Genomic DNA, 26,098 nt, shown 5'->3' with positions numbered 1-26,098 from the left:
TTGAATACCTTCTTCAAGTCCAGGAAGCACATGTTTGGCAGATTCTCCTGTCGAGCTCCCCCGTGGAGGCTGAGGATGTTGCACCACACCCTCTGCCCCCCCCTCCTGAAAAGAGGGACCACCACCCCAGTGTGCCGATCACAGGCATTACAGACTGTTGTTAAAAGAAGACGGGATGTTGCAGAATTTTCTTATTGTACCTAAAATGGTTTTATCAGTTTGTTTTCTCTGTTCTTCTGCAGGTAAAACAGAAGTTTATTCGATTTGCATTTCCTTCTGTTTGTTTACATTTTACAGCTTTCTGGACTTGGTGGCTGACTGGGGATGAGACACAGGTGGAACAAAGGAGCAGACAACCTAAGAACAGGAAGTAAACCAACACGAGAAAACTGATCTTTAAAGTTTAACAGGAAGAAGCCAAACAACAAAGGAGGAAACGACTCAGAACCACAGAAAGCTTTGATGCTTCTTATTCTGATAGATTTCTGATGTTATTTGTGTAAATGAGTCCAGGAGCTTCAGCAGGACAGAGACAAACACAAACTGGAGTTCAGCGTCTGTTTAACTGAACACCAACAAACAGCAACGTGCAGGCTGAACCACATTCAGTGAATCTCACAGAAGAAACGGAATTTATTTTTATTATTTATGAAAATCACTTTAAAACAGTTTTTATTGTCAAAAAAGGAAGTTTTCAATTTTTTCATCCATTATGAAACCACTTTATCTCCAACGGTTTGATTCACTGCCTGAGCGGCGTCGGCCATTCGCTGAAAGACCTCCAGAGGAAGGGTAAAGGTATCTCAATGTCCATCTTCTGTTCGCTGACTCTAACGTAGGGGGCTGTGCTCTGGGAGACCCTGGTCATTAGAGCCACACTGGCTTCAAGTCCCTCATAGAAGCGCACCTGCAAAATACTGATGATCCTGCTGCTCCCATCATTTACTCGCTCCATGCTCAGAGCATTTAAGGCTTTCTGGGTCGTGAGTTTGATGAGGTCTCTGTACTCAGTCGTGCACCTCTGCGCCTCCTCGCCGTGCTGTTCTGAAAACTGCCGAACATCTGCATAAATGGCATCAACTTTAGAGGAAATTTCAGAGTTTTGATCTTGCAGGTAGGCGAGGAAACTCTCAGCTTTTTCAGCAACGACGCGTAAACATCCAGCAGCTGTCAGGTGGAGCACGTTGATCGCGCTGATCACGCCCTCTCTCAGCTGGTCCAGAATATTCCCCACCTTCTCCATGATCTCATCTCCGCTAACAAAAGCATCACTTCCAGGTACGGTGAACCTGATTTTCCTGATGTCTGTAGAGATGTTCTCCACGAGGCCGTTGATTCTTTGAATGGCACTACGGGCTTCCTGGACCGCCTCCATGAGAGAGAGCTTCCTCTCCGATCCCGGCACGATGAACCGTGTGTCATTCACAAACTGCAAGGCTGCATCGAGCAGCACATTCATGTTGTTTTCACACTGTTTCATGACACGCTTCACCGTCTCAAACAGCCTGTCTATAGCATCCTGCACAGTCATGGACATCAAGACATCAGAGGCCTTCCGGTAATTATCTCGCGCTCCATCAGCAAAGTTTTGGACCCAATCCTGCAGCGTGGGACAAGACACGGGAACCTGGTCGTAGGCTCGCTCTATGGCGTAAGAAAGTGTGTTTTTCAGCTTCTTGCTGCCACGGTTGATGTCAAAGCCAAAGTGGGAGGTGTGATACTTGTTAATGCACTTGAACACAGCGTCTGTCATTGCAGGAACTCTGTGCTTGGTGCCTTCCATCACATCCCACAGGAAGTCCCGATTCCAGGAAGTCTGCACGAAGAATTTTTGCGAGTTTCTCAGTGAGACTTTTGCAGCGAAGACATCGGTATCCCTGTCTGGAGACGACTGAGAGTGAGGGAAGACGTTGAGAAGACTTTAAACAGAGCATCAAACAGTCTGGAAAGTTGCACTCACAGTAACAATAATATGAAATAAAAGAGTCGAAGATGCAATACCAGGTATCGACTGAACAGCTTCCCATACAGCTGCGATGGAGACCTCCTCTGTAAATGCACTCCAAGGAAACCAGATGATGGCGAAGACACGGATGCAGTGATGCCATCTTTGCGGGAAGCAAAGCGGAAGCTCACGTCTGTGAACGTTCGGCTGCTGATGTCAACGCTAAGAGTGTGACGAGGCTCCCTTTGAAACAGACACACCGTTAGTACAGATATGCTCCAGATCATATGTGATAAACAGACAGAGAACTATGGAGAGATGTGAAACATCAGCATCTAATAAACTCACAGTGACTCAGCTGCTGAGACTTGGCGCTTCATTCTGAAAGAAAATGAGCGATCGAGGGTTTAATCCCAGACTTTGAATGTTTATCGGATGGGATCTGAGACAGTTCATCACAGCTTCTGATGCACTTTAGTGGTGTGCATGAAATGTTTACCAGTGTACAGAAATGGGGAAACTTATTTAAAGTTAAACCAGTGTTTCCAGTCGACTCTAGAATGCAGCGTTTGTTTAACTTACCGGACATTTTGTGCCAAAACATGTTGCCAGTTGACATTTCCATCAGTGTGAATCAGTTTGCCCTTCCCAGTTAGACTCATTGCCCCGTTATCATATACGATGGTTGCATCAGCTGGGGAAACATGGGCAAGATTAGGTTTTATATTGCCTTACATGCAGCAATTCATACAAATGTGTGGTATCAGGTAAAGTGGCGTGTGCTTTCGTCTTACCAGAGAGGTCGTATTCCAAGAAGTTCATGGTAGAAACACATCTGGATTTCAGTGAAGTTAATAGGTCAGAGTCCTTTTTCTCGACACTGGCAGTCGTCGACACACTATAAATGGGAGATGAAACCTTCACAGAGAAGCTGAGGGCACCAAAGGATGGGATAAACACACTTGAAGGCAGATGGAGGGTCGTTGCAGGGATTTCGATTCTTTGCTCTGGAATGGTGATGGCTGGAAGGTCAAAGTTGGAAATCTGGCGTGTGATGTAATTTAGGCTGATGGTTTGCCCCCCGATGGTCACTGATTTTGGTAGAGTAAAAGGTAAGACTGTGATTTCATATTGTGGTGTCTTAAATGAAAGGAATGATGGTTTTCCCTGCAGGTACTCTGTGTTAATGTCATAACCCGGCACTGACAGTACGGGCAGGCCAGGCAGCATGACTTCAAAGGCCTCGGTGCTGATCACCCTCGGGACGCTGAGGTTGTTCGGATCGAGTGTGAAGGGCTCCACATGCAGTGTCGTGAATGGTACATTAAAGGCAGGAACTGAGATCACAGGGGGAAGTGTGAGATGATCCGGGACCTCAGGGTTTTCCAGACGCTCGTCTATGTTCCTTATGGAGCTTGGAATTCCTTTGAGCCATGAAGGCACTGCAATGCTGATCTGAGGGATGCTAAAAGTGACACCATTTTCCAAAAGGGTAAACGGTATTGCATATTCATGGCCATCCATGCTCTTTGTGTACACAATACTAGTAGAGACATTGAGGAATTGTAATTTATTCGTACTGGTGACCTGATCAAACCTGAGCACATCCCAGAGGGTATTCTGATAAATAGGAATCTTAACTGTCTTCAAAAAAGCGAGAGGACCTTCTGCTGATCCAGCCAACTCCAAGCGCACTGCTGATTCATCATTGGACAGCAGTAATAGATGAGCATGGACGAAAGACGCGAGCTGTTCCTTAACTCTCCAGGTGAGAGACTGCTGCTCTGAGCTGATGGCCAGGTTAACGCTCTGAATGAGTCGAGCATCGCCCAAACTGCTCGGCTGGCTCGCTTCGATGTTCAGTTTGGTCTTGAAGGTCGTTAAAGGAATAAAGTCCAGTTCTCCTTTGGCGACATGTTTTCCATTTGTTGTGAAAAAGGCCAAATCGACATTGTTGGTGCTCGTGCATTCAGCCGTTGCAAAGATTCGCTGCAAGGAAACTGCCAGAGCTAACTCCTTATTCAAGTCAAACAGGAAGATGTTGTTGGAGTTTCGTTTTTGTTTCTCCTGTTTGTCGAGGTTTGAGTTTAAGACAGTCTTGACAGTTGAACGCAGGCTGTTGGCAGTGAAGTAGAAACTGGCTTTATTCTCTAGATCTCCAGAAAAGATGCAGCCGTTCACCATCATAATGTCTGTCTTCCCCTGGGTGCTGGTCTCCAGAGACACATAAGAAGGAAGTGCTTCCAGTTCCCAGTTCATGTCAAAGTTTCCTGCAGCCTCAATCAGAGGAATGCTAAAAATGTACTTTAACTTTTTCTTGGATGTGAGTTTTGGCTTTGTTTTGGTGTTTCCGATGAGCTCTTGATTCAGCTCCAGGTTGAGGAAGGGTAGCTTGACCTTTGCGGTGTTGGTTAAAGAAGCTTCCATGCCCCTTTTGTTGAGGTTGACAGCACATTCGTGGTTTGCATTGATGTTGTCGTGCTCCAGGGAAACAGCTGAGGCCACTTTTATTCCTCTCGTCCTCGTCAAGCTGGAGGTGCCATCGATTTTTATGTTCAAAATGTCAAACGCTGACGTTGAAGAGGTGCCAAAACGAGCAACAATGTCAGACTGGTTGTAAAGGCCTGCGGTGGCAATGAACGAAATCACAGCAGATTTGAAGGAGAAATCAAATGTCATGTTACCCATAGCTGGGATCGCTATGTTGTTCTGCATGGGTGGCAGTCTAAAAGTGGGCAAGGTTACTTCACTTAACGTTTCTGGAACATGAATGACAGCAAACTTTAATAATGGCAGCACAAGAGTATAGGACGGCACAGAGAACCCCAGAGCTGGGACTTTAAAGCTTGGGGTCCTGACCTCTTTGGGAATGAAATAGCTAAAGGCCGGCATCTCGGCTCTGAAAGGTGAAACCTGTATATCCAGGATTGGTATTTTATATCCGGGGACTCTGAAGATGCTAGGTGGCAGGCTAGATCTGTAAGTTCTGTGTTTGATGTACTGTGGCCTTGCTTGGTCGTATGAATCTTTTAAAAATGCAACCACTTTGTCCCGAAAGTCTTCAAACGGAGCCTGGAGGACGGTGGCTTTGTCGCTGATTGCACCGTAGATCGGTGTAAGGTACAGTTCAAAGCTGTGGGTGTCAGGGTTCTTGTAATAGTGAAGCTTCAAGTTCATGTCAAATGATTGCTGAGGTGTGGTGAGCAAAGTTTGGAATCCAGCATTTTCCCACAGCGGAAATTCTCTGACTTCAGGGGTTTTAATATGGAAATAAGGTATGGTCATCTCTGGGATAGAGAGCGGAATCGTCAAAAATTCCAGGTTAGCCTCTCCGTTTGCCGAAGAGTGCAAGAAGATGTCCATATCATTGTTTTCTGCGGTGATGTTGTGACTGTACTTGTACTGATTGAACCTTGCCAAAGCAAAGCAGGACGCGTGCTGTTTCACAGAGTTTAATGCAACACCACAGTCATGCTGCAGAGCTACCTTTCCAGTCAGTCTCAGGGGAAAGAAAACCTTCGAGTTTACTTTATTCTTAACATCGAAGGCCACCTCAAATGGATGGATTGTGAACTCCAGCGAGTTGGACATGGATCCAGTCAGTTTTCCATTGAATTCAGCATCGTGATAGGCTGCGAGTGCAACCTTCAGGTCCCCGATATCAGCCACTCCATCCAAAACCAAAACACTCTTCTTCACAGATGGAGTTTCAGTTTCACATTTTGCATCAATGCTAATCCGATTTAAGAGCACTGATTCAGCTCTTAGCGTGTGCTTGGCTTTTAAGGCCTCACAGTCAGTTTCTCCAACAAATGTTAACTTTGCAGTGCTGAAACTTACATCAAACTCCATGTTGCTTTTGTGAGTACCTTCATCAGCGTAGTCATAAATCGACCACTTTCCATTTCCTGTAGTCTCTCCAGTCACAGTGACTCTGCCAGATTCTGCAGAGGCTGCTATAGTCTGTCTCACTGATGCCTGACTTGAAGTTTCATGTGACGGGATATTCAAGCTGTGGTTGTAGGCTGTGGCTATGGCTGCATGGACTCCACTCTTTAAAGTAAGGTCCATTTTACTGACCAAGTCTGCTGTGTACATTTGGGTTGCAGCTCTGGCGACAGTCTTGGCAGAAGCCTCAGCAGCGGTGCCGGTGAGCGTCAGGGATCCTTCGTGGTCAATGGCAAAGGCCATGTGTGCAGCCTTCAGTGTTTCTGTGAACTGCAGCTTCTTCATTCTGGGAGCCTCCAGCTGAGCCGTGGCTTCAAACGTGTACTCCAGCGGCTTGAAGCGCGACTTGGCATGAGACGCAACGGTGGCTGTAAACTGTGGGTTTTTTGGTGTGGATGTTGAGTTTTCAATTTTTCCTGTTGTAATGAGAGTCAGGTCTTCCGAGTACACCCTAAATTCTCCATGGAGTTTTCCAAAACGCGGGACACAAATGTCACTGGGAATCCTGGGATAAGTTATCTCTGGAACTGGGCGTGTTAAGACGTCAAAGCCTCTCCACTGCAACTTGGGAATGTTGATTGCTGGAAATGTTATTTCCGATAGAGTTATTTCTGGGAAGGTGAGATCGGGTAGTTCAGACAGGTAGAGAACTTTCAGATCACCAAAGATTTCCTCTGGGTCAGGTGTTTGGATCTCAAAGTCTCTGATTTCATCTATCAGAGCAATGATCCTAGCTTTGATCTCATCGACATCTATCGTGAAGCCAGGGATGGTGTACAAGTTGAGGATGGTGAACGGAGGGAGTGAAATTTGAGCTGGGATGCTAATGTCCTGCAGATTCTTCATGTCAACTGTAAATCCTCGAATAACAAGATCAGTGAGAGGTACTGTAAAAGTAGGAACTTCAATCTTACCTCTTCTCAGTAAGCTCAGAAGTTCATCTACAGCCTGCTTCATCTGGTCAATGAACTCATTGTCCTTTGCTGTTTTTACAATCTGCTCCATCACTTGGTTGAACTTTGCAGACATTAGTTCAACAATATTTCTGTAGGAATCGCTCGCTCTTTCGAGGAATAAATACAGTTCGCCTCTGATGTCCATGTCAACAATTCTCTCCCTTGCATCCTCAAGGATATCCTGCACCTTCAGTTTGATGTCGTTGTAAAATGTAGTATCGATCACATTTTTCAGTCTTTTTAGAGCATCAGCCACTTTGGTGTTTTTTAGTTCATCCAAATACATAAAAATGGAAGTTTGGATCTCTCTGAAAAAGTCCCGAACAGCCTCAATTTTTTTCACCAGCTCATATATTTTAATCTGCTCGTTGATGTCGTTTGTTAGTTCAGCAATCTTCTTGTTAGCGTCATCAACGAAGGCACCGTACCGAAATGTCCTCATTGATTTAAGAGTCGAAGAAATATATTTGTTAAGGTCATCGATGCTCTTCTTGAAGTCGATCGCTCTGAGCTGATTTGTCACACTGGACAGAAATTGCATTATTTTATCATAAATATATTCAAATTTGACAGACTTCAAAGCTTCTACCAGTGACTGCACAGTCTTTTCAATCTTAAACTGCTCGACCAGAATCACTACCTGATCCATCAGCTGTTTGAATATATCATCGAGGTCGTATTTTAAAACAAGATCCCTGATGTAGAAATACACTTCATTGATTTTGTTGGGGATTTCATATTCATCGATCCAGTTGACGATAACATCATGGACAGACTCCATGACTTTTGCTATCTCTGAAGGGGGGATATTATAAGATAACTGCTCAACATGCGCAGCCCAGTCAATTGAAAGGAGATACTCTTTCAGATCCTCAAAAATCGACTTGATGTTAAAATCCTCAATGACGCGTTTCAGTTCTGATAGTTTGGTTTTAATCGTCTCCAAGATTTCATATTTGGAGTCTAGCTCCTGGAGAAACACAACACCGGTTACCCGGAGTTTCTGGAAATCGATCTGTTTCATAATGTCTTCGATGATATCAAGAACTCTGAGAAATGACCGCTTAATTTGATATTGGTCATCGAAGGCCCTCATGTGATTTCCGACATCAGAAAGAACATTTGTTATCTGGGCTTCAAGACGTCCACCCTTGACGTACTCTTCAACGGAAAAAACGAGCTTTTGAATTTTGGTGATGATGTCCGTTACTGTAGTTTCTAAATTCTTCCTCAGGTTCTTCACAGCGAGCTCCAAGTCATTCATCGTGATGGCGGAGGCACCGATCCAATCATCAAGTTTCACTTTCACGTGATTTACTTTGTTCTCCAAGTCTAGCTCTTGCATGAAGTTACTCACTTGTGTCGGCAGCCGTTCTAGTTTTTCTCTAAAGTTGCTGATGAGCCCGTCGATATCTACGTCACGGATGACCTGCTGCAGCGACTCTAAGGTTTGAACCAGTGTGTTTTTGAGCTGCTGAAAAGCTGCAGGAAAGCTCTCGATGAGTGGAATCTCGATGATATGACAGTCACTGTTCTTATCATACTGCAGGAAACCAGACATGTTGAATTTTGCATTTTCTCGTAAATCTTCTAACATTATTGCTGAAAACTCCAATTCAGCTTTCTCTGGATTGTTGGAAATACTGGTTGCCTGGTTGTAAGCACAGTCGTTCAGTTTAGACTTTACTTCCCAAGACAATAATTGATCGCTTGGAGTCAGGAAACCTTCAAATATGTTCTTTAAACCAGCAGAGGACTCCCCACTTGGGAGCTTATGAGCTGTTGATATGCCACTTTTATGTGCAAATGAAAGAGCTAGGGGCTCAGCTTTCAGCAGCAGCTGGCTGTACGCGTCTCCGGTGTGCTGCCCACATAGATTAATTTCTCCCGCAGCGTTGAAACCAGCATCCACAGTGAGGCGAAAAGGCAGCGCCGTGGTGCGAACGCTGCCGTTAAACCGCACAGGTGCAGAGTCTACCTGCGCCTCACAGTCTGATGTTAAAGACAGTCCAGCAAATTCCAGTTCACAGCTGTGACTGAGCTGGGCGTCCATCACGTTTCCAGATGTGCTGTATTTCATGGTGCCCGCCATAGGTGAGTCATAGGTGAGTTCATAGGTATGTTTGACGCTGTGTTGCTCTCTGAGAGCTGCAGTCATGCTTCCACGGAGATCCACCTTAACTGGCTCGAGCCTTACGTGACCCTCGTGGCTCAAAGCAACGTCATAAAACCGGAGGTCATTTCTCATATTGAATCGCGTAAAAAATGGCTTCACATCGAGCTTGGTGTCTTGGTTGTAGTAAATATCGTCACAGATGAAGTTGTTTGACTCGGAGCGGAGGCTGAGAGTCCACAGGGTGAGGGTGAGTTCGTGGCTGTTTTCTGTTTTCATCTGTCTGAGTGTTCCCTTTGTGTTTCCGGTAAAACTCAGAGCTCTTCTGTCCAGCATCATTTTCACGCTGCTTAATGTCGTTGCGTCGTACGCATATCCCTTCAGATCACCGTGAAGAGAGGCTTTAGCAGCTGTGACTTCACCCTCAATTTTCAGCTCCCCTCTGCTCTCGTCACCCATTGCTTTGGTAGAGGAGGTCAGGGATGCTCCGCTGCAGTCTATCGCACAGATGAAGACGTTCTCCACCGTCACAGGACTGCACTGTATGCTGTTTGTGCCACTTGCTGTCAGACCATTTTTTCCAGCTGTTACAGAAGCCTTATGCCAGACACGCCCTGTTTCTAAGGTGAGGGAACCCTCAGAGTTTACCTGAAGCCCATTTGAATCCAGAGATCCTGATATCAGGGAGTATGCCCTGTTTTTGTCGTCATATGCCTGGGATTCAACTGTGAGAAGGGCCATTTGGTTGGACACTCCAAACTCAACTTGGTTACTTAGTGATTCCCCCATGGCTTTGGCCAAGGCGCTGCACTTCAGGGTCAGCTGTGCATCCTTATATCTGAGTTCTGCCACATGCTGGAGCGTGTCCCCCTGAGCGCTCGTTTGGGACATGATGTATAACTCTGAGTTTTTGCAGACTCCACGGACTGTGTTGTGAACCTGTAGGACTGGTGAGTCAAACTGCAGAGTGGATTCTCCTCGTCCTTCTCGATCTAGTGGGCGCAGGTTGTAGCTGTGAAGGTAGGAAGCGTTGGTGTGGAACGAGCCAATTTCGAGGAGTCCGTTGACGGTGCCATCTCCTGAGACTTCGTCTGAATTTAGGGAGGAAGTCGCTTGAGCAGTGTAGTAGAGGGCGGCTTGCAAGCCTAAAGCACTAGAAGCTTCCATCTTGTAATTGGCTCTTGCCTTGAGTTTGTCCGTCACCCTTAATGTTTCTAAGACGCTGACGCTTGTGTCGATGAGGCTATGGCTGAAGGAGCTATTCAGAAGATACTTGAGATTATCATCGCCTCTGCCCGACATCATCCCGGTGCCTTAAAACAGACAAATGATACTACATTAGTATGCAAACATGGAAGCATGACGTTTCACCTGCTTTAAGACAAAATGTTGGTCAGTGAAAACTCTTCTCACTGCACCATCAGGGCTTTGAGAGGTGTTGATCTTACTGTTGCTGCACTTGCAGTTTGTTTTGGACCACAAGCCAAATGTGCACTAATCAATACTGTTCCTGACCGCGGCTGAACCAGTAACAGGAAATGAATCTGCAGAAATATCACACTGGTCCGATCTCTCTGCCGTAAAACCAACATAGACTCAAACTGATCTTAACAAAGACCACCTTAACAGTGATATGACGCTCTGGCTGACAGGTGCATGAGCCTACCACACGTGCTGATTTAAATACTTCATGAGCACAGAGCTCTTTGTTAGTCAGCCTCAATCTTATCCTGTCAGATCTCATAGAGTCTTAAGTGACTTGACAGAATAACTTTTTACCTTCAAGCTTGTATGACAACAGGCTGAAAGGTGACTGGGCCGCGGCCCTGAACTGTGCAGTGTAGCTGGGGACATCGGCGGTGTTGTTGCCCCCAGAGATCGAGCCTTCCCAGCTGTAGAAGTTGCTGCTGATCTTTGTGGATGCTGCAGCCAGACCGAGAAGGGGGAGAGACAAATCCAGAGACGGGGGTATGGTGAACCGTGGGAGCTGATAGGTCCTGGGTGGGATGTGCAGACCTATCTGTGGTAAATCTATGAGGGGCACTGACAGGGAGTTTGGGACGTTCAGCTCTTCGGACTTTTTGCCTCCGAGTGGAAGAGGAAGCGAGATGGCCATCTTGTCCTTGTTGAACTGGTACCGGAACAAAGTGTCGCTGTTGAGGTAAAAGGAAAGCTGAACACTGAAGCGCTGCAGAACAGGTGGAGCCCATCATTCATATCTGGAGGCTGATTTTTAAACACTTACGACTGCAGGAACAGTTTTTCTGGCAGAGCTGGCAGAGTGAGATCAGAGAGGCTTCTCTTACTTCGCAGGTTTGCCAGAGTGGGGATGTGCGCCGTCAGCTTGTCCAGCCATATGTTACCTGCCTTCAGAGTGAAACAAAGACTGTTAGATCTCACTGCAAAGCTGTACAACTGCCTGTAAAAGCTGCGTAACACTCTGATGTTTTATGACACCTCGATTCCTTTCGTGATGATGTGACGCAGTTTCATGTCTGTCTTCGCCACCCTCTGGTCCAGCATCTCATCAACGAGCTGTTGAAGCCACCTGCGACGATCCTCCACGTTAGGGATCATTTTCTGCGTCTCTGAATTCAGGTCAGATTTCAGTTCCACCTCAAACTTGTCATCATCTGGAGAGAAAATCCAGAAAACCCTCAAATGACTGAATCCATGCAGCTGTCCCTGCATTGATGAGAGGAGGCACAGTTACCGTATTTTAGGGAAGCTTTTTGCTGGTATGATATCTCAGAGAGGTGCACGACGGTCTCCAGGTCCATGACCACATCTTCATCCTTCTTTAGGTTTGCAGTGAGAGATGCATCGGCTTTCAGAGAAGGAACGACCATCTGGAGCTGCAGCACGCCATCATTCATCTTGCTAAGCCTGCATTTAAAACAAAGACGATACTGTCAGCTTCCCGTCCACTCAGCACAGCCAAAACCTCATGAAGGACCCAAGACTCGTTTCATGAACTCTGTACCTGGCACGTCCAACAAGCGTCAGCTGTGGGATGTTCTTGTTGGTGATGTCGACGGTGATGCCCCTCGTCTCAGCACCGCTCTCAGTTAAACCCAGTTTGACTCCTGCTTCCACGTCATAGTCAGGAATGACGACCTCAGCAGAGACGGTGTTTTTTAAGCGATTGTATTTCAGAGCTGCCGAGGCCTCCGATGAGTCGTCGCCTGTTAAGATAAAAATTAAAGTAATTAGCCGGCTGTTAGCTGCAGGGAGCAACGGGTGGACTTTTATCCAGTACGCACAGGAAAAGAATACACGTCAGCAAAAATTCAATACCAATGCAGCGCCCGGCGAGCAGCGTACAGGGACAAGGGTACCTCAGGGTAGCCGTTCAGTGGATTTGAACCCCTGACCTTCCGATCATGGGCGACCACTCCTACTGAGCTGCCCAGATATAAAACATGATGAAGACAGATATGAGCCAAAGTAAGCATCTGTTTTGTGAGAACGACTCATATTTGTTCATAATGCTGGGAGAGCTGGGAGAACTGGGAGAGCATGATGGTTTAACCTTATGCATCCTTCTCAGTCTTATGAACTGAGCTTGCACACAAACACGTCCAGACATTATATTTAATAGCGTTACTGTCATGTTTCGGCTGTGTACAGGCAGGAGAAGGACCCAAACGCAAAACTCACGACAACGAAATTAAACTCAGAAAGCTGCTTTATTGCAGAATGGCATGGAAAACTAAACTGGGACATGGATAAACTGAACCGCAAGGAAACCCAGTCATGAGGGAGACTACGACACTGACAAAGAGAAACACAGGGCTTAAATACACAGAGGGATAACGAGGGAATGAGACACAGAAGGAGAGCACAGCTGGGAGTAATCAGGCTGGACGAGACAAGGGAAGCAAAACTAGAAACACTCACATGAGACATGGACCTTCAAAGTAAAACAGGAAACACACTGACTGAACTCTAAACATGCAAACTTAACAGCAACTGAGAAGACAGAACATAGGGACAGAAACATGGTACAGAAAGGTCACAGTAGACACAACATTGAACACAGGGAAGCCATATTACAAACCCAACGAACTAAACCTGTGATAACCATAACTGAAATCTAGGGAAACAAGAAACAGCACAACAAAGGACTCAAAACATAATCCATAATATAAAAACACGAGATCTCTTCAAAATAAAACAGGAAACATGAGAGGCAGACATGACAACATAAGACACACAGACATGAAACACACGAAGGGCAAAGGAGACTTCACAGGGGTTGAAAACACGAGGGGGAGCTAATAAGCTCAAACAAACACTATAAACATCAAAAGAACTAAAACTCAAAACACTGGGTCATAAGACCCAGGATCGTGACAGTTACCTTCTGCCTTCAGGGTTAATTTCAGCATTTCCACCTTATGGCGCCCTCGTTTGCCCTCTCTGACCGTTTCATCTGCGATGGTGGCGGTGTACTCTGAAACGGTTCCTGTTGGCTGGATTTCAACTGCAAACCTGAAAGAACAAACTCATTAATCCAGGATTTGTTAGCTGTGTGGTAAAAAGCAGCAGATGTCAAAGTCAGATGAGCTGATCGACCTTCTCACCTGGTTTCTCCGGTTAGAGGGGGACACGGTGCCTGATCCACAGAGGTAGGGTTGGAGTAACGCACTGCTGTGCAGAGCTTCAGACCACTGAACAGAGGCTGGCAGTCGACCGAGTCGGCCCGGTCTCCCGCCTTGCACGGCCCCGTCGTTGTTTGACCAGATGACAGAGACAGCACCTTGGTGCTGCATTTCAGAAAGAGCGTGAGTGAGGTGAGTGAGAACAACACGACTCACACAGAGAAGGACTGTGGGTCACTGACCTCACGCTGAACAGCTGAGTGTTCGACTGAGGAGCAGGGATGGTCAGCTTGACCTGCCTTCGGTTAACTGTGGCTTTAGCATTAAGGGAACTTTCGTGGTACACGTTGGTGTGCGTCTGAATCCCGGCGTCCACGTAGTCTGGAATGTGCACGCCCATCTGGGTGATGAACTCCAGTCCAACCGAAGGCATGAAGGACAACTGGGTCTGCAAAGACACAGAGCAGCTGTAACACAGGGATTCATGACTCTTCTTTCTTTTTTCCTTTTTAGTTTATAAGAATCATTTTATATATTTATTTATTTATTTTTCCATAGCATTACATTTGAATTTAACAGTTCAATCTTTCAAATAACGGACAAATATTTGTGAAATAATTTTAACAATCTAAACAGACAAATACATTTAAAAAAAACAAGAAAATTGTGTTTTATTACATTTACAGTGATTTTACGTTAATCTACATTTGAAATGTGAAATCAGTCTATTTATCTAAATGTAATGATATTCTAGAAGAACAGGACAAAACTGTAAAATACTTTTATATTACAATTTTTTTTCACCAGATTGAACCGTTAAATTCAAAAGTGATGCTGTGGAAAAATAAATAAATATATAAATGATTCTTATAAACTTTTTTTACATCACATAATTATTAATATTATTTCATTATTGCTATTCAGGGCGTGCTATCGTGGCTCAAGAGTTGGGAGTTCATCTTGTAACCGGAAGGTTGCTGGTTCAAGACCCGGCTCGGACACTCGGTTGTTGTGTCCGTGGTTAAGACTCTTCACCTGCTGGTGATGGTCAGAGGGGCAGATGGTGCGATATGGCAGCCTTGCCTCTGTCCCAGGGCATGCAATCCATTATTATCTAAACCAACTGTTAACTGTATATTTAAGTATTATTATTCATATTGCCACATTCATTGACCTTGTTTACAGGTAATTGTTTAATCACATTAAAATGTTCCTAATTTAATGTTTAAAAGCACTAAAGGCAAAATCTCATGTAAAATTAGGGCAACAAACTTTATTGTCATTACTGAAAATAAACATATTTTTATGAGAAGGTTATTTTCTGTTATTATTTTGGGCCCCAGCTGCCAGATTATTACTGTTTTATAGGATTGTTTTAACAGTGTGCATTCTTTCATATATTCCATGGTGTTTAATATATGCATGAACATTTTTGTACTTTAACTTCATAAAAGGAACCAAAGGGGACCCTGAAGAAAAATGTCATTTCTCTTCCAGCTTTTTCACAACCATAACTCCGGAGCTTCCTTCATGCGTGGGAATAACACGGAGAGTTAAAACCCAAGCAGCTAGCAGCTAGCAGCTAGCTAAACAGGCACAGAAAACTACACATATGAAAGGAACAGACCAAAGAACATTATTAAACTTGGACAATAGCAAATAAAACTGTCTGACAATTCAGAAAGTTATGATCAGGAACATATCCAGAAAAAAAATTAAACAAGTAAATATTGTAAATCTTGTATTTAAAGATGTATTATATATATATCTTGTTGTCCGTATACTTTTGGAATAATGTTTATATACCAGTGTTTTGCATCCGATGCAGCAGCTCTACATCCTACAGGTTGCAAGTTGTATTTGTTTTTTTGTTTTTTTGGCCTGTCTGGGATTCATGACCTGTAATGTGATGAAGAGCAGCTAACATACCGCTGCCGAGGGCGTCAGGCCTCCTCTGACACCTGGTGCAAACACACCAGCCAGTGAGAACTTGAGAGGGAAGCCAGATGTGGTGGGCAGAGCAAAGGCATTCTCCATGAAGATGTAGTGGGCAAAGACTTCATTGTCAGTCCTGGATATGAGTTCAGAGAACACCTTTTGGAAAGAAAACAGGAGAAAACAAACATGATGGGAGAGTCCACTGTCACAATTGGATCCTCTAAAGCACCACAAAGGTTGCTCCAGAGTGGTTTTTAGATCCTAAGCAGCAAATAAAATTAAAAAGTAAAACAAAACTAATGAACTAAATCATCTGTGATTCTCTCCTGATGTTATGTTTTGTTCTAATGTCGCCGTGCTGGCTGCATCGAGGCACCGATGCACACTGAAGCTGAAGCTGTCACATCTGAAGCCACTTCCTGCCACGATCAACACACCAAACGGTCAGGAGACAGAAAGTCTCACCTGGGCAGGTAGTACCCTGATGAAGACGTGGTAGTACATGAACAGAGTCTCAAACATTTTCCTCATCTCGCCGGTCTTCAGATATCCAATCTCATTCCCCAAAAGTCGGAGGTAGGCGGCGGCTTCAGGCGCTGGAGAGGAGCTCACATCGTTCACAAGTCTCTGGATTCTGTCTGCCATGTCTTTCAGAAAGTCTTCTGGGATCTGAGAGCACAGTCTATGTTCAGCATGTGACGTAGCATTGGCACATGTGGTAGCTCCGTGCACGTGGAGAACCTCTCACCTGTCTCTTCCTTCTGTCTCGTTGAGGTGCTATTCTGTCCAAAATGGCTTTGAGGATCGGGGCTTTGTCCTGCACCAAGTACATCAGTCTGGACATGGACTCAGGGAGGAAACCTCTCTCCCCAAAAAGAGCATCGATCGTCGGTTCGAATCCCGTTCCTTCAACGCCGACCTAAAACAGGAGATTTTAAATGTTTGGACCTCGACAGAAAACTGATTTTTGTACTGCAGATTCATTCATCCAATACCTCGAAGATGTCGTAGCTGTAGTCAAACACCTTCAGCGTGGTCTCCAGCATCATCTCCTTGGGTAAGGTGTCGCTTCCATCAAAGATGACGTTGCTCTGGATTGATCCCAAGGAGGAGTCCAGCTTGTAGTTGCGGGACACGCCATCAAAGATGGCGCCCGTGGGTGACAGCTGGCCATTCAGGGCCAACTCAGTGTACTCCCTGAGTCTTTGGAAAGGACAACAAATGATATTTAATAGTGTTTATTAATATAATGCAGAATCAGCAGCACTTTTGTTTGTTTTCAGTCGTGATCAGTCGTGATCCCCGGCAGGTGCCGGCCTCGTGCTACGGTGGCATCTATCAGCCCGGAGTACATGAGACATCTAGTGGTGAGGTGAAGAAGTGCATGTACAATCTGTGACAATATGATTGTGTATCAACCAAAGCTTCTTTCTCTGCTTTAACTTAAGTCCCTCAGCTGTGAAAGCCTAACGAGGGTTTAACGAGGTCAAGAGCAGGGAAGCCTGGATGCTTCCTGTCCTTTCTCCACTTTGCACTCTGATATTTGGAGCGATACCATCTTTGCTCATTACACATGTCAGCCTCAGCTCCTGTTTATTTCTTATTTTTACAGTCTGCTGCAGTCCTGTTATACAGAACACTTCAGTTTATTATTTACTTTACTTTGATTTCAACCAGCTAAAGATGCGGCTGCTCAGCGAGTTTCTGACTTTGTCTGTCTGTAGTTTTGGTACTTAGTCCATTTAATGTCATCACATAATAACATAAATGTGTGAATGTGCTGGAAACACGAATAAAACAGGAGGATGTAACCACCGTAGCGTCGAACAGGCCGCAGGGTTTCTATCATTGCCCTGTAACCATCATCATCCAATCCTGTCTTTGCCCTCAGAGTCAAACACACTTTGAAGTCTTGATGTTTAAAAACCTCACGTGAACATTCTGGATGTTTCGATCGAACCAACCTGACATAAAACCCAGACAGCAGACGCTCAGGTGCTGGTATCAAAGTAGCCCCGCCCTAAATCATTTCCAAAGTGAACTTCATGTTTCCTTCAGTCAGACCTGAAACTAGAGGCAGAGCGCACCGAAAGAGTTCACTGAGCTCAGAGATGACCATCCGCCTCATACAATCAGATTTCAGAGGAGTCGCCCCCTGCAGGACATCCCTGGTCGTTCAGCACCGGCTTCATGGATGATTACAGGTCATACAAGGTCTTAAATAATCAGGCCCCATCTTATCTTAATGACCTTGTAGTACCATATCACCCTATTAGAGCACTTCGCTCTCGCTCTGCAGGCCTACTTGTTGTTCCTAGAGTATTTAAAAGTAGAATGGGAGGCAGAGCCTTCAGTTTTCAGGCCCCTCTTCTGTGGAACCAGCTTCCAGTTTGGATTCAGGAGACAGACACTATCTCTACTTTTAAGATTAGGCTTCAAACTTTCCTTTTTGCTAAAGCATATAGTTAGGGCTGGACCAGGTGACCCTGAATCCTCCCTTAGTTATGCTGCAATAGACGTAGGCTGCCGGGGATTCCCATGATGCATTGAGTTTTTCCTTTCCAGTCACCTTTCTCACTCACTATGTGTTAACAGACCTCTCTGCATTGAATCATATCTGTTATTAATCTCTGTCTCTCTTCCACAGCATGTCTTTATCCTGTCTTCCTTCTCTCACACCAACCAATCACAGCAGATGGCCCCGCCCCTCCCTGAGCCTGGTTCTGCTGGAGGTTTCTTCCTGTTAAAAGGGAGTTTTTCCTTCCCACTGTCGCCAAAGTGCTGCTCATAGGGGGTCATATGATTGTTGGGTTTTTCTCTGTATCTATGAAGCGCCTTGAGGCGACTTTTGTTGTGATTTGGCGCTATATAAATAAAACTGAATTGAATTGATCACTCACTGCTGTATTTGTGGTTCGTCAGAGTTCCTGATGTTGTTCAGGTAAGACACCACGAAGCTCCTGAGCTGCTCGTCCCTCGTGTTCTCCAACCTGCTGACGATGTCTCTGATGGTCGCTCGGTCCGGGCTCTTCATCAGAATCAGGAACGCTGCTACTCGCTTTTCTACGGGGCTGCGATCGTCCCGGTACACCTCCATGAACACATCTCTGACCTGTGACCACACGGTGACACATGAACACAATCACGTGTATACTGAACATTTTCAGAGTCAGTATCTGTTTGTTTTGACTTTGTTCAGGAGTTTGTCTGTGGGTAGCTGCTGTGCAGGTGTTTGAACTGAGGAGCTGGTGTGTTCTTGTGTTTGTGGCTCCAGATGTTTCAGCGGTCATGACTGTACTCATGCCCCCTGCCATACTAGCAGAGATGCTGCTTCAACCTGTGAGCTGAGAAGCTGTGGTGATTCCTCTCCTCAACCCAGAGGGATTACCACAGCTTCTGCTCAGCGCCAGTCCACCTTAAATAAGCTCAGAGGAGGTGGAGGTGTTTGTGGTTCAGTCTGAGCTTCCTGTGTGGATGCAGTGATGAGTTCATGATGATGGTTCTCGGACGCTCTCAGATTCAAAATGAGCAGATGAGTCTGTGTCCATGTAGGAGAGAGACTTTACCTCATCACTGACGTCCATCCGTCTAAAGGCCTGTATGGCTGCCTTTTGATGTGACAGTGGGACTTCTGCTTTCGTTGCACATCGTAAAACGGACGAGATCAGGCTGGGGCTGACGGCTTGCATGGCCTGACCCATGACCCCAACGACCTGCAGATTAGAAATCAACATTTATGTGGAGGACTGAAGCCCCGAGAATACGTCCATGGATGTAAAACTACACGGCACGCTTCACGTACCCTCAGGACAAGGAAGGACATCTCTGCGGGGTCAGAGTCGTAGTGTGGGACTGAGCAGTCGTTTAACAGCACCTCCATGAACTTTGACACGTCTGTGAGCACATCCGTGACCTCCGGCGTTACCGCGTTTTTATGGATCCTGTGGATGAAAAAGAGTGTGGTCAGCTGCTCGGGTCAGATGATGCGTGATGCTAAACAACACCACGCTGTCTGCATGTGATTGTGGTTGTGCTGTCTGGTGACGACCACGCCCTGTCACCTCCGTGACCGATACTTCCTCATGTGTGACGCTGAGACGTGGGGACCATGGGTCTCCCTCTAGTGGTCACCTGAAGCACTGCATCAGCCTTACTTACTTCTTCACTGTGTTGGCCAGAGCGTACATGATGGGCTTGCTCTGTTTATACTGAGCCATGCTGAGCATGTCTCGCACACGTGCAGCATCAGGGTCAGCCCGCAGGCTCAGGGCGTAGACCAGAGCGTCCGTCTCCAGGGAAACGCCGTCGATGGTCCGGATAATCTGCAGGATGGCGCTGGTGCACTCTGAGGTCCCGCACTGGAACAGGGCCTGCCAGGTGAGCCAGCCCGATGCCGCTCGCATCTCAGGGACCGCCCGGCTCAGGGTCTCGTTCCTCAGGGCGCGCAGGCCGGACACCAGCTTATGGAAAAGCCCCGCCCTTTTTTGACCCTGGTCTGAGCCTGCTAACGTCACCAGCTCCCGTAAGGTGGTCAGAACATCGTCTCCCGTCTGCACTGGAGATTTATCTTCAGGATCTTCAAAGTGAAGGGGCCTCACCTGGTCGCGCTCCACACCTGCACACAGACACATGTGATGTCACTTATTCACTTCCCAGTAAGAGGTGAGTCTCCCAGTAAGAGGTGAGTCCCCCAGTAAGAGGTGAGTCCCCCAGTAAGAGGTGAGTCCCCCAGTAAGAGGTGAGTCCCCCAGTAAGAGGTGAGTCTCCCACTAAGAGGTGAGTCTCATTTAAAAATGGACGTCAGTGGTTTATAAAACTTTAATGAAGACACTTAAATTATTTTCATGCTGGCCGTGTAGGGGTGCAGCTGCCTGTTGCACCGGTGTGTATGGATGGATGTGGTCACATGACCTCACCCACGTTTCAAGCCTTCAGAATTCAGAACTGACAATATTTTGTTGTCCAAATTAAATCCTCAAACTTCACTAAAACTCAAAGTCAGACTTCTTGGATGATCTGTTAGTCAGTGACCTCCCAGCAGCCTCATAATTGGTCACATAATGTCATTAAAAAAGGCTCCAACAGCACAAACACGGTCCAGAGGTCCAGTTCAGGTGAAGCTAGCAGACAGCTACAGCAACCTGTGTCACCTGTCAGTCAAAGAGGCCACGCCCCAGTAATGCAAACTTTAAGCCTTAAGTCAATTTGAACAGGTGTTACGAACCAGGAAATTATCTACAGAGACCAAACTGTTTGTGTATCAGGCTGTGACCATGTTTGTTTCTGCTGCAAAGTTTATGTCTGTGGGGGCTCACTCACTGCTGCCTCTACTGGACACTAGAGGAACTGCATGTTTTGGTGCTTTTGGTGAACTTGATACGACTTCAGAAATAATGTGAAGGAAATCACAAAATACAGATGTGTGCAGCTGGTTGTGCTTCCAGAGTTATTTCTTTTATTTTTCGGTCCGTGGTTGTTACTGCCCTCTACAGGAGTCTATGATACTGCGTCAACATCTGTCTGGTTTTTCTCTGAGTCTGTTGTGGTCAGTGCTACCATCTATGCTGTTGCATGCTGGGGCAGTAGATTGAGGGTCACCGACGCCAACAGACTCAATAAACTGATCACAAGGCCAGCAATGTGGGGATGGAGCTGGACTCCCTTAGGGTGGTGTCGAGATGGATGTTGTCCAAGATAAAGACAAACCTCCCACCCACTCCATGACGTGCTGGTCAGTCACAGGAGCACGCTCAGTGAGAGACTGAGATTACCCATAATGCACCACTGAACGACACAGACATCATTCCTGCCTGTGGACTTCTCCCTGTACAACTCCTCCATCTAATGCACAGCACACAGAGCAGCAGTTACACTCTTTTGCTCTACAGAGAAACATAAAGTTTTACAGCTTAGAGTAAAATGTCAATCACACATATTTCACCTCTGAAAAAAATGCTCGACATTTATAACTGAGCTATTTGTGTATTAGAGCATTTCCTTGTATTCAACACTCTGTTACGGTTCTTATTGTCCCGGAGCGACTGTAACCACATCAGGGACGGATAAAACTGAACCCTCGTCTGGACTGCAGACAGAAGGTCAGAGTCAGCAGTTTAAGTGTGAGCGTAACAATGATCCCCAGCTGTGAAACTCCACAGCTGACTGGAAAGCTCACTCACTGAAGTCTCTGTTGCTGGTCCTCCTGTTGCTCTGGAAGCGCAGCTCCTGCGTCAGCTCCGACGACACCGTGCTGTCCCTGCAGAGCAGATTAAAGCTGAGGCGTAACGGCGCCCTGTGCGCGCACACAAACATGCAGTCAGGCGGTGACTCACGTGTGGAAGAGCGGCCGGTAGCTGTGGTTTTCTGTGCACGAGGCTGTGGTGATGTGCCTTTCCCTCCGATCAAACTGGTAGCTGCAGCTTTGAGTGCTTGTGATCAGCTTGGACATCGGGCTGTGCTGGAAACACAAACCTGATTTCAGAAAACACGTTTGCACCATTTAAACTCCTTTTTCGTGACTATTGTGACACGGAGACATTACTGTCACGAGGTCTGCGGTCAGCCTCAGCGAGCTCACAGACAACATTAAGTAGAATAATTACAGGTGATGTTACATCATGAAGGTGTGTGGAGCTGTCTGAGTTTTGTTTCTGCAGTAATCAGGAAATCAAACTGAGGGTAAAGAAAAGAACAAACTGCTTCTGAGTTCCCACCAGTCTTTGCAGCAGGGCCAGCGGGCTGTTGGTCAGCTCTCTGCTGTAGAACTGGTCACACTGGGACAGATCTCTGACCAGCGTCACACCTGTGGCAACATCACTGCTCGAGTTCACCAGAGTGACGCACTGACCGTGCACGGTGCTCTGCAAAGGGAGAAAACAGCAGAAAAGAGGATAGTAGAGGTCACTGAGGTCACACAGGGATGGGCACAGTGAGCGTGGTCAGGGGCCCAACGGCCCACACCATCACACCATCCCACCATCACACCATCCCACCATCCCGCCATCCCACCACTGCACCATCCCACCATCCCACCACTGCACCACTGCACCATCCCACCATCCCACCATCCCACCACTGCACCATCCCACCATCCCACCACTGCACCATCCCACCATCCCACCACTGCACCACTGCACCATCCCACCATCCCACCATCCCACCACTGCACCATCCCACCATCCCACCATCCCACCACTGCACCATCCCACCATCCCACCACTGCACCATCCCACCATCCCGCCATCCCACCACTGCACCATCCCACCATCCCACCACTGCACCACTGCACCATCCCACCATCCCACCATCCCACCACTGCACCATCCCACCATCGCACCACTGCACCATCCCACCATCCCACCACTGCACCACTGCACCATCCCACCATCGCACCACTGCACCATCCCACCATCCCACCACTGCACCATCCCACCACCGCACCATCGCACCATCCCACCATCCCACCACCACACCATCGCACCATCCCACCACCGCACCATCGCACCACTGCACCATCCCACCATCCCACCACTGCACCATCCCGCCATCCCACCACTGCACCATCCCACCATCCCACCACTGCACCACTGCACCATCCCACCATCCCACCATCCCACCACTGCACCATCCCACCATCCCACCACTGCACCACTGCACCATCCCACCATCCCACCACTGCACCATCCCACCATCCCACCACTGCACCACTGCACCATCCCACCATCGCACCACTGCACCATCCCACCATCCCACCACTGCACCATCCCACCACCGCACCATCGCACCATCCCACCATCCCACCACCACACCATCGCACCATCCCACCACCGCACCATCGCACCATCCCACCACCGCACCACCGCACCATCCCACCACCGCACCATCCCACCACTGCACCATCACACCGCAGCCTGAGCACCGATCCAGGCTTTCATGCATTTGCAGCAGAAATCAGGAAATGGTTTCCATCTGCTGTTGTCCTGTTTTATGAGTCTGTGTCAGTCGTTGTTTCCTAGTGTGGTCTTCTGCTGCTGGAGCACATCTTCAAGGCACAGAGATGGTCTTCTCACGAGCTTATTTGAGTTCTCGTTTCCTTCCTGTCAGCTTCCTGCTCGTTCTCCTGTGACATCAACAAGGACTTCCTCCCTGCTGCTCACCGATATTTCCTCTGTAAGCTCAGAGATGGTTGGTGGGAAAACCGCAGCAACACTCAGACCAACAACCTCGCCACAGTCAGTGAAATCACTTTTCTTCGCGATGCTGAAGCTCAGGCTGAACATCAGCAGGTTGTCTTCGTCACGTCTGAATGCAGTGAAGAGGCGTTACCCTGCTGTGACCTTTGCTAATCTTGTGGATACAAACACATAGTTGAAGCAGGAAGTGGGCTTAAAACTCAAAACCTTCATGTTTTCCACTCTTGGTAAGTTTGAATTTCTTTACTGACAGAAAAGAAATCCTGATAAAAGAAATCTTTTTGTTTTTCCTGAAATAAACGATTTCCTGTGACACTGATTATGGTTTGGCGTGTTTCAGAGGACGCTCACCGTGCGGCGGCCCTGCTGGTCCTCCATGTCTGGCACCATGAGAGCAGAAACGATCCCTCTCTTGATGTTGAGGATGCCGATCGCCTCGCCGGCGTCGGGGTAAAGCTGAATGTTGGAGACACCCTGCAGGGTGAACTTCAGAGGGTTCCTGGATGAACAAAGACAGCGAAACCTGATCAGAGGGGGCGTGTTCACACACCACTGCTGTGGACACGAAGGCTTGATCTTTAAAACGTAGCACATCCAATGTTTTCTGAGGGGAGCAGAGTGTCGGAGCCTCACCGGAAAATGTGCTCGCTGCTCCAAAAACCAACATGGCAGCAGCATGCCATTTTAATATACAGTCTGTGTTCTTGCACTCACCTTTCCATGGCGGCCTGGAAGGCGTCCGAGCTGGGGGCCGGCCTGAGGGTGCAGCCCCTGGTGTGCATGATGAACTTGCACGGGTGGGGGACCTCGACCTCCACCTGGCGAGCGGCGATAGCAGAGCCACGGTCAGAGAGGAGCATCGTGTCATCAGGTGAAAAACGGGACGCATAAACAGCTGTTTACCTGACAGGTGAGCGCATGGCCATCTCTCAGGTCGGCGGCGCCGGTCGCGCTGTTCCGGCTCTCTGTGCTGTACCGATACACGTACTTCCTGAAGGCCTTGAATCTGGATGCTGCTGCGGGGGGAGGAGAGGGTCACATGGTCAGGGCTTTGCTCCTTTATGTGAAACGGCTTCGATGGTTGTCCTCTTGCTTCATCTCAGGATTGGCTTTCCACACCACGACTCAGCAGCTGACCTTTGACCCCGTCGCAGGTGAGAGTGAGCAGCAGCTCTCGTTCACAAACAGGACAGGAGTCCACGAGCCGCTATCTCCAGAAAACAGGCCGTGCGTTTATCAGCGCGCCATTGATCTGTTAGCAGGTCGATGTGTGTGTTTGCACACAGCACACACTCGACTTCCTCCAGCGAGCAGAAAGTCCAGAGTTCTTTAAATATTTAATATTTTCAGCTCAAACTTCATAAAAATGAATAAAAACGAGTTTGCATGAGTGAGGATGACTTACACTGACACGCTGCAGTTGGTTGGTCCACCTCCTGCTCGTCCTCTGGAAGAAAACACCATCAACATATTTACCAGTATTTTAATACTCGAGTAATGAGAGCGGCTTCTAGAGGCCAGAGGACGCGACTATAATAAAACCTTAAAAAGAGCCAAGATCACCCCCGACGACTGAAGCTTCCCATTAGAAATAAACACTCGAATATAAACATTTGAACTTTAGATTTGTTTGTGTAAAAAGTGATTTTTGTTGCGTTTGGCACACATCAGAGAGACGAGTGTTTCCTGTCTCAGACCTGATGGGTCATATTCACACTTTTACAATATGAGCTGCATGACGCTGACGCCCAAAGGGGACCCGTGTCTCCAGCTGCAGTCAAACAGGTGACGTGAGGACGACTACACCTGCAAGCACCGAGTTTAAGGAAAGAATGAACGATCCCAGAGATCAGTGAGAGAACAACTTCTTCATCCATGTAGAAAAACGGCGTGAGTGAGACTAACGTCCTCGTGTGCGTGCACGAGGACGGGTCGGTACTTACGAGCCCGCGCGCAGCAGCTGAGCAGCAGCAGCAGACACAGCTTCCTGTGACCCATGATGGGCTGCAGGCCTCCTCCACACTGACACAGCAGCACCTCTGTCAGCGTTTATGAAGACCCTCCCTCTGTCCCGCTCAGAGGTCAAAGTTCAACTCTGCCTGGTCGTCAGAATTAAAGTGTAGTCTGTGATCAGCACTGCCCCCCCCGAGAATTCAGTCAATCATTTACAGTGATGATGAGACGCAGCAGGTAAAACCACACAGAGGTCAGAGTGCTGACATCAGCACGCCGTTTATTTTTTCTTGTACAAGCTCTGTGACCCCGCCCCCCCATTGGTGATAAAACCCAGGTGTCCCATTTAAAACGCCACACTCACTGACTGCCCCTGTTTAACTGTAAATAAAAGATGGACATGGCCGCCATGACTGGAGTTTCCGGCTGTAAACATGAGGTTTAACACC

General features: G+C 47.2%; 1 protein-coding gene across 2 annotated transcripts; it reads right to left on the bottom strand.

Annotated features, from left to right (window-relative positions):
* Positions 1-624: 624 nt before the first annotated feature.
* On the bottom strand, positions 625-25,736 carry apoba (apolipoprotein Ba). Of its 2 annotated transcripts, none has more exons than XM_087833129.1 (29): positions 25,640-25,736; positions 25,102-25,143; positions 24,600-24,712; positions 24,411-24,514; positions 24,048-24,195; positions 22,218-22,364; positions 21,837-21,961; positions 21,684-21,760; positions 19,663-20,119; positions 19,307-19,445; positions 19,071-19,217; positions 18,405-18,616; positions 16,500-16,707; positions 16,253-16,423; positions 15,970-16,173; positions 15,496-15,660; positions 13,809-14,014; positions 13,549-13,731; positions 13,326-13,456; positions 11,946-12,147; positions 11,676-11,848; positions 11,420-11,595; positions 11,208-11,329; positions 10,742-11,115; positions 2,740-10,275; positions 2,528-2,639; positions 2,294-2,326; positions 2,002-2,188; positions 625-1,891 (listed from the first exon to the last, which is right to left on the bottom strand). In XM_087833129.1, the coding sequence occupies exons 1-29, from the start codon at positions 25,692-25,694 to the stop codon at positions 743-745; spliced, it is 13,098 nt and encodes a 4,365-aa protein (XP_087689255.1). In that variant the 5' UTR covers positions 25,695-25,736; the 3' UTR covers positions 625-742. The 2 variants fall into 2 exon arrangements, with proteins under 2 accessions (XP_087689255.1, XP_087689256.1); XM_087833130.1 differs by having other exon boundaries at positions 24,600-24,709.
* Positions 25,737-26,098: the final 362 nt, after the last annotated feature.

This window comes from Neolamprologus brichardi, chromosome 19 (assembly GCF_056152115.1).
Source record: "Neolamprologus brichardi isolate AB-2024 chromosome 19, ASM5615211v1, whole genome shotgun sequence".
In the NCBI taxonomy this organism is placed as follows: domain Eukaryota; kingdom Metazoa; phylum Chordata; class Actinopteri; order Cichliformes; family Cichlidae; genus Neolamprologus; species Neolamprologus brichardi.
The sequence above is the reverse complement of the archived record's forward strand: the minus strand, read 5'-3'. Positions and strand labels throughout refer to the sequence as shown.

What these genes read in the sequence shown, in the direction of transcription:
- apoba (XM_087833129.1), bottom strand. Translation starts at nt 25,694, where the DNA reads ATGGGTCACAGGAAGCTGTGTCTGCTGCTGCTGCTCAGCTGCTGCGCG. An exon ending in TGTCCTTCCTTGTCCTGAGG is followed by an intron (nt 19,218 to 19,306) that starts GTACGTGAAGCG and finishes TCTAATCTGCAG; the next exon opens with GTCGTTGGGGTCATGGGTCA. An exon ending in TCAGGGTACTACCTGCCCAG is followed by an intron (nt 15,661 to 15,969) that starts GTGAGACTTTCT and finishes TCTTTCCAAAAG; the next exon opens with GTGTTCTCTGAACTCATATC.